This window comes from Macaca thibetana, chromosome 3 (genome assembly GCF_024542745.1).
Source record: "Macaca thibetana thibetana isolate TM-01 chromosome 3, ASM2454274v1, whole genome shotgun sequence".
In the NCBI taxonomy this organism is placed as follows: domain Eukaryota; kingdom Metazoa; phylum Chordata; class Mammalia; order Primates; family Cercopithecidae; genus Macaca; species Macaca thibetana.
The window spans coordinates 132,027,070-132,035,156 of NC_065580.1; the positions used below are offsets into that span (position 1 = coordinate 132,027,070).

Consider the following 8,087-nt stretch of genomic DNA (forward strand, 5'->3'; position numbering starts at 1 on the left):
AAAGAAGAAATATAAACACCAGACCACCTCTGGCATTGATGAACAGAGATGCTTTCCAAACGCCATGCCTCTCTTTTTGTTTTTGGTTTTGGTGTTTGCTTGCTTGTTTGTTTTTGAGACAGAGTCTCGCTCTGTCGCCCAGGTTGGAGTGCAGTGGCATGATCCCTGCTCACTGCAGCCTCTGCCTCCCGGGTTCAAGCAATGCTCTTGCCTCAACCTCTTGAGTAGCTGGGATTACAGATGCTCGCCACCAAGCCTGGCTAATTTTTGTATTTTTAGTAGAGACGAGGTTTCACCACCTTGGCCAGGCTGGTCTGAAACTCCTGACCTCAAGTGATCTGCCCGCCTCGGCCTCCCAAAGTGCTGGGATTACAGGCATGAGCCACCGTGCCTGGCCACCATCACTCTCTTTCTGACTCCACCTTGGAGACCTGACCCTCTGTCTCTCTGTGCCAACTCCATCCCTCTCTTTCTGACTCCACCGTGGAGACCTGAGCCTCTGTCTCTCTGTGCCAACTCACTTCCCTTGCCTAGGGAGTTCAGTTGGGTGGGTTGTGGTGTGCTGGGGCTACATAGGAGAGTTTTGGTTTCCTATCGCTCAGACTCCAACTGCAAGTGCCTGAGTGGCCTGGGGGCAGGACTGGAAGAGGTAATTTTGACTTCTCTCCATTTCTACAAAGATTTTCAATTTCTTTAAGTAACTCCACTTCTATTCAATATCTTTCTGAAATCTAAATTTGGTACCTAAGTTGAATCAATTGCATTTCTTCTTATGACAAGAGAAGCCCTGGGCTCACAGGGCTACAGCTCTGATGTGTGCCCTGCATGGGGACTCTGAGGAGGGGAGGGGGTGTCTCTAAGGTTTGGAGCCTGCGAGGGGCAAGTGAAATTCCAGACCCCTCCATCTCTTTCCCCTTACTCATTAGGAAAGTGCTGGACTCCTGGGAGGAAGTACTCTGGTATTCCTGAACCTGGCTCTGCCCTTCCCTAACTGTGTTACCCTGGAGAAGTCACTCAGTAGCTCTGTTTCTCACCTTTCTCATCTCTAAAATGAGAGAAATAAGTAACTTCCTCAGGTGACAGAAACATGATAGAAAGCCAAAAACCACGTACAGAAGAATTTTAACAAGAAATCCATCTGTCCCTAGGTTCACTTTCTTTTTTATTTTATTTTATGCTATTCTATTTATTTATTTGAGACCGAATCTTGCTCCGTCACCCAGGCTGGAGTGCGGTGGTGCAATCTCAGCTCACTGCAACCTCTGCCTCCCAAGTTCAAGCCATTCTCCTGCCTCAGCCTCCAGAGTAGCTGGGATTACAGGCACGAGCCACCGCACCCTGCTAATTTTTGTATTTTTTTTAGAGACAGGGTTTTGCCATGCTGGCCAGACTGGTCTGGACCTCCTGGCCTCAAGTGATCCACTCACCTCGGCCTCCCAAAGTGCTGGGATTACAGGTGTGAGCCACTGTGCCCGGCCACTAGGTCCACTTTCTTAATGCTCGTACAAAGCCAACAGGCCATCGTTTCAAATGTTTTTAAACACGGTATTGTTTCCTGTATAACTGGTTTAGATTTTCCAAATTTTTTACAATAAATATGAATTAATTTTATTCTACAAAAAAGAATATGTAGTTGACCCTTGAACAAGGGTCTGAACTGCACGGGTCCACCTGTACATAGATTTTTTTTCTTCCTCTGCCACCCCTGAGACAGCAAGACCAACCCTTCCTCCTCCTCAGCCTACTCAATGTGAAGACGACCAGGATGAAGACCTTTACAATAATCCACTTCTACTCAATTAATAGTAAATAGATTTTCCTTCCACATGATTTTTTATTTTTCTTTTGAGCCAGAAGGCTGGAGAGCAGTGGTACAATCATAGCTCACTGTAGCCTCGAACTCCTAGGCTCAAAACATCCTCCCACCTCAGCTTCCTGAAGAGCTGGGACCACAGGTGTGCACCACCATGCCCGGCTGATTTTTGTAAAGATGAGATCTTGCTATGTTATCCAGGTTGGTCTCCTGGCCTCAACTGATCTTCTCACTTCAGCTTCCCATAGTACAGGGATTTTACAGGCATGAGCCAATGCGCCCAGCCTATACAATTTTCTTAATATTTCCTTCTCTTTAGCTTACTTTTTATAAGAATATAGTGTATAATACACACAATGTAGAAAATAAGTGTTAATCAACTGCTTATGTTACCAGTTAGCCTTCTGGTCAAGAGTAGGCTATTAATAGTTAAGTTCTGGGGGAGTCAAAAATTATACTTGGATTTTTGACTGTGCAAGGGTTGGCGTCGCTAACCTCTGCATTGTTCAAGGATTAACTATAAAGCCATATTCACGTTATGAAATCATACATTTAACAAAAACACGCTGAAACTTGCCGATTCCTAACCTGGCTCACTTCCGAGGGCCTTCGTCCGAGGGCCTCGAAGGATCTCGTTCTCTTCAGTCAGGAAGGTGAAGACTAGAGGAGCCACAAGATGGCGCAGGCAAGATGGCTTTCTCACACTCAGTCTCTCTAGCTGAGTCCTCCCAGCCCCTACTCCTCTCCACATCCATCCAACCCAACCCCGCCTTTACAGCCTTGAGGTTATTTCCTATTTGGCCATCACTTACCTCCTCAAACTAGTTCCCAGCAACTTGATCAACCAATAAACCTTAAGTGCCCCATTAAGTGCAAGGGGCTGTGGTGTGATGAGGGATGGAGGTGGTATTAAAAGTCAAAAATAGGCCGGGCGCGGTGGCTCAAGCCTGTAATCCCAGCACTTTGGGAGGCCGAGACGGGCGGATCACGAAGTCAGGAGATCGAGACCATCCTGGCTAACACGGCGAAACCCCGTCTCTACTAAAAACACAAAAAATTAGCCGGGCGAGGTGGCGGCGCCTGTGGTCCCAGCTACTCGGGAGGCTGAGGCAGGAGAATGGCGGGAACCCGGGAGGCGGAGCTTGCAGTGAGCTGAGATCCGGCCACTGCACTCCAGCCTGGGCGACAGAGCGAGACTCCGTCTCAAAAAAAAAAAAAAAAAAAAAAAAAAAAGTCAAAAATATGGTTCCAGCCCTTAAAAGGCCTATGGTCAAGGCGCTGTGGCTCACACCTCTAATCCCAGCACTTTGGGAGGCCAAGGCCGGGGGTGGGGAGGGGGATGAAATGGAGTGGGTGGGGATCACTTGAACCCAGGAGTTTGAAACCAGCCCTGGCAACTTGGCAGAACCCCATCTCTACAAAAAATTTGTTAGGCATGGTAGCACGTACTTGTAGCTCCTGCTACTAGGGAGCCTGAGGTGGGAGGATCACTTGAGCCCGGGAAGCAGAGGTTGCAATGAGCTATGATTGCATCACTACACTCCGGCCTGAGTAACAGAGTGAGACTCTGTCTCAAAAAAAAAAAAAAAAAAAGAAGAAGCCTATAGGCAGGGCACAGTGGCTCACGCCTGTTATCTCAGCACTTTGGGAGGCCGAGGCGGGCGGATCACTTGAGGTCAGGAGCTCAAGACCAGTCTGGCCAACATGGCAAAACCCCATCTCTACTAAAAATACAAAAAATTGCCAGGCGTGGTGGTGGGCGCCTATAGTCCCAGATACTTGGGAGCTGAGGCAGGAAAGTCGCTTGAACCCAGGAGGCGGAGACTGCAGTGAGCGGAGATCTCACCACTGCACTCCAGCTCGGCAACAGAGCAAGACTCCATCTCAAAAAAAAAAAAAAAAAGTAGCAGCAGCCAGGAGGAGGTAGAGCCCTCCATAAATCCCACCTGCTTGGACTTCACAGGGGTCCACGAGAAAGATTTAAGAAACTTGAACAACCTTTAAAATGCCCGGCTCCCACTCTGTACCAAGTGGCCTTGGCCCTCTTACATGCACAGTGCACCAGCTCTAGCAGTCTCTCCATTAATTCCAAAGGAATAAAGAACATTAAGGTCAAGGTTTCCTTCTCCACCCTCGGGAGCAATGAATGAAGACCGGCTGCAGAGCAAGAGAACACGTGTCTCCCCAGGCACTAGGAGCCCTTTGCCTTCTCACTGCAGCCTCCCACTGCAGCGGGTGGAGAGCATCAACAGATGGGACACGGGTGGAGAGCATCAACAGATGGGACACGCCGGCAGAGGATGAAGGTGCTTGAGGAGCCAGGTGGAGATAGGAAGAGTCCCCTATATTTCACAATTTTTCCCTGCTCTTTTCCTGCAGGCTTCATGTCACCGCAAATGACACTAGGCAGTCAGGCCGATGACATCTGCCTAGTCGCAGCTTGCATTCTTAGCTTGCCCAGGAAAAGCTCTCAACTTGGCCTTGCTGCCCACTTACAAGTCAGGAAAACTCAGCCTTCCCGCCCCACAGCACCTGACTCCACCAGCCCAGGAACTGTTTACAGGGCAGAAGACCACAGAGAAGGAAGCCAGATGCCAGCCGATCTGAAGCAAGCTCTCAGCTTAAGTCCTCGAAACGAGCTGGCTTTGGAGGTCGGATGGGTTTTCTACCTTTACTCTGTTTGATGTAGGCAGCAGAGTGCCAGGCAGTGGGTCAAGGGCCGTGTCCCAAGTTTGTTAGAAAGGCAAATTCTCAGCCCCCACCCCACACCCAGACCGGGACGGGAGACCCAGAAATCTGTCTTAAAGGGCTCTTCAGTGATTGTGATGCACACGCTGAAGATCGAGACACTGGTGCAGGAGCTAAGAACCTCCATTCTGGAGCCTGACATTCCAGCTTCAATTCCCAGCTCTGACACTCACTAGCCAGGTGACTGTGAGCACGTTGTTCAGGTGGGTGTCAGAGCACCCATCTCGCAGGTCATTGTAAAGGCTCATTGGGTTCATGTAAGTCTGTGACATGTAGAAAGTAGCCTCCTAACCTTCCTTCACCTAGTGTTCTCATTTCTCATCTGGGGATGGGTGGAGCCTCTCTGGACAGATGTGAACATACAGTGAGATAATGCACTTGTAATGTCTTCGCACACATCTGGCACACAGCAAGAATTCCATCAGTTATTATTATAGAATTTTATTATTCCTATGAGGGAAGTTTTGGGTACAGCTATATAACATTTAGTGCTCCTAATTGAAACTAATACTGGGGCCAGGCATGGTGGCTCACTCCTGTCATCCCAACACTTTGGGAGGCCCAAGCGGGAGGACTGCTTGAAGCCAAGAGTTTGAGACCAGCCTGGCCAACCTAGCAAGACCCTGTCTCTGCAAAAAATTAAAAAATTAGCAGGGTGTGGTGATGCACATCTGTAGACCCAGCTACTTGGGAGGCTGAGGCCGGAGGATGACTTGAGCCCAGGAGTTCGAAGCTGCAGTGAGCTGTGACTGCACCACTGCACTCCAGCCTGAGTGACAGAGCAAGAAGACCCTGTCTCACAAAAAAAAAAAAAGAAAACATAAAACAAAGAAACTGATACTAAAATAACCTGTGTCCCTGAGAAAAGCCTGATGAGTGAGGGAAACCAGGTTATCCTTTGAAGTTCCTATGGGTATGTCTACGGCAGGAATCTATCCCAAATTATAAGCCACCCCGTAAGTTTCTGATTCCTCCAGAAATGAACTATTAGTTTTTATTGCATTCTGTGCCATATTTCAGACACTTGAGAGAACAGCTTCTGCATAACTTTCATGGGCTACCCTGACAGCCAGGCCATATACCCTGTAAGTTCAAGGCATCCCCTGGATACCTGTCAAATGGCATTGAGAAGACCGCAGCATCCTTTCATCGGCTCAGAGATCTGACCTCCCGTCTCCCTCCACCCCATCCCTCCGCCGAGTACCCAGCAGGGACCACTGGTGAGCAGGAAGGGAACCATCTGCCATCCTCCTTCTCCCTGCCCCCTGCCACCACGGTGAAGACAGCTGAGCCTGATCCTCCAGTGTGAGAAGGTATACGTCTGTATTTGCAATTCCACATATTTTTGTTTTCAACAAACCTAATACTCCTTTCACTTAGGGGGAAACCATGGATAGAAGTTTGTGCCTATGGGGTCGAGAGCACAGGCTCTGTGGTCAACCAGACACAGGGTTCTGACTCCAAACTCTATTATTATTCCTATTACAGCGGTTTGGGGCGCAGTTATACCTTATTTAACACAGGGCAACTTAGTTAACCTCGCCTCGCTTCTTTTTCTCATTTCCCCTCTGGGGATGGGTGGAGTCTCGCTGGACAGATGTGAACATACAGTGAGATAATGCACTTGTAATGTCTTTGCACGCATCTGGCACACAGTAAGAATTCCATCAGTTATTATTATCACGATCTGCGTGATTATCTGAAGTTCGTTTGAGAACATGAGTTAGCAGCTCAGAAAGGGAGGAGGCAGTCTGTACCTAAGTATGTATCTGCTTGGATAACCCCACGAGTCCTGGAAACCTGCCTGTACTCAGGTAGGTAACACTCACTCCGACTTTGGGGACAGCAAGTGTCCAATGACCTGGCCCAGGTGTGACGAGAGCACATAAAAAGTCTCCCTCTTCTCCTGAAGTACTGAGGACAACATTTTAGATGGCACAGATTCTGACAATTGTCACCAATGGGATGCCACATCTCGCTTTGCTACATTCTGGAAACTTCCCAGGCCCACCTTGAACTTTTAACAATCGCCCCTCCGCAGCCCCCAAGGAGAAACAAAGGAAGCGGGAAGGGAGGAGTCCTCATTCTTAGCTAAGCAGCTCACCTCATAGAGAGATGGCATATTCCTCCGATATACTACCGAAGCACATTAGCTCTGAGACCTGGGGCCTTGCCTTTGTCTGCAGACATCTAAGCCCTCCAATCTCCCCGCTCCCTACTCCCCCACCAAACGCTGGGCTCTAAAACTATTTCCTCCTACACGTCTGCCCGCGTGCCTCCAGTCCCATTTGGCCGCTACACTAGTTTCTGCGCTCGGGCTGGAGTCGCCAGGGAATGATTTCCAGTTCTCACGCGGGGACCCGGAGCCAACTGTACTGACATGTTTCCAGGATAAAACCAAACTTGCAGGTGGGGCACGGAAAAGAATCAGGCAAGTTGTTCTTTCCAGCAGCCCCGGCCATCTGCCCGAGATGGGGCAGGAAGAGTAAGACGGAGAGCGCGGGAGCCAGGATGTGCCGGCTCCCAGACACAGCGCGCAGCGCGCAGGAACCCCGGGGCTCACTCTGTGCCCGGCCCGCCCGCCCGCACCGAGCCCCGGAGGCGCCGGCGTGCGTCCTTACCATTCAGCTGCCGGTACACGATGTCCTCCAGCAGCGACAGGCGCTTCAGGACCGCATCCTGGATGGGGCTGGCGCTGTGCGCGCTGAGGTTGGCCACCTCGGCGCGCGGCCGGATCTCGTGGAAGGCGTCTCCGCTGCGCACCGCGATGGGCCGGCACTTGGCCAGGAAGAGCACGAAGCCGGCTACCGCGATCAAGTTCAACACCAGCAGCACTTTGACTCTTCTCAGTGAAGCCATCAAACAGCCCAGCCGGCCCTCGACCCGGACCCGCGCCCCCTGGGGCTCCGGCGAGGCGCGGGGCAGCCAGGGGCCGTGCAAGCCTCACACACCAGACGGCCGGCAAGGATCCAAGCCCCTGCCCGCCCCACCTCAAGGATGCTCGGGCGGCGGAGACAGCTGGGAGGACGGAACGGTCGTGGGGAGCGCGGAATCGCTCACACGGAAGACCCCGCTCTGCAGAAGTGCTCCCCGAGACGCCTACTCAGTCCACGGCGCACGGCCCCTTCCAGGCGTCTCGGGGAAAGGCCAGGGACTTCGGGGTCTCTCTTCTGCACCAGCAAGGGGTTCGCCTCTGGACCTCTAGCTGCCGGCGCCGCGGACTCCGGGGCCGGCAGGCGGGGCCGCCAGGGAGGCGCAGAGGGAGCGGCGCGCAGGTGCCGGGCTCAGGGATCGCCGCCCGCCCACGGCGGAGCGCGCCGCGCCTGGGGCCGCACAGCCTCCACCCTCGCCCGCAGGCGGCCGTCGCGGCGCGCCACCCGCGCTCTTCAGCAGAGGACCCGCTTCCCCTGGCTGGCGCCTTTGTTCCGCTCACCGACCCGCTTCATCGCGCCGGGCAGAGCGGAAGCTCGCGCGGGGCGCCCGCATCCTCGAGGCTCCGCAGTCACGCTCAAGTCTCAATTACTCT

The 8,087-nt window shown here is 52.0% G+C and overlaps 1 protein-coding gene across 1 annotated transcript in view; it reads right to left on the reverse strand.

The window, feature by feature from the left end:
- The window catches only part of GALNT17 (polypeptide N-acetylgalactosaminyltransferase 17), a 603,442-nt gene extending 595,654 nt beyond the window's left edge, over positions 1-7,788 (reverse strand). The window contains exon 1 of the mRNA XM_050783574.1: positions 7,183-7,788. Coding sequence (XP_050639531.1) covers positions 7,183-7,420 — 238 coding nt within the window. The 5' untranslated portion in view covers positions 7,421-7,788. The remainder of the gene's footprint in view (positions 1-7,182) is intronic.
- Positions 7,789-8,087: the final 299 nt, after the last annotated feature.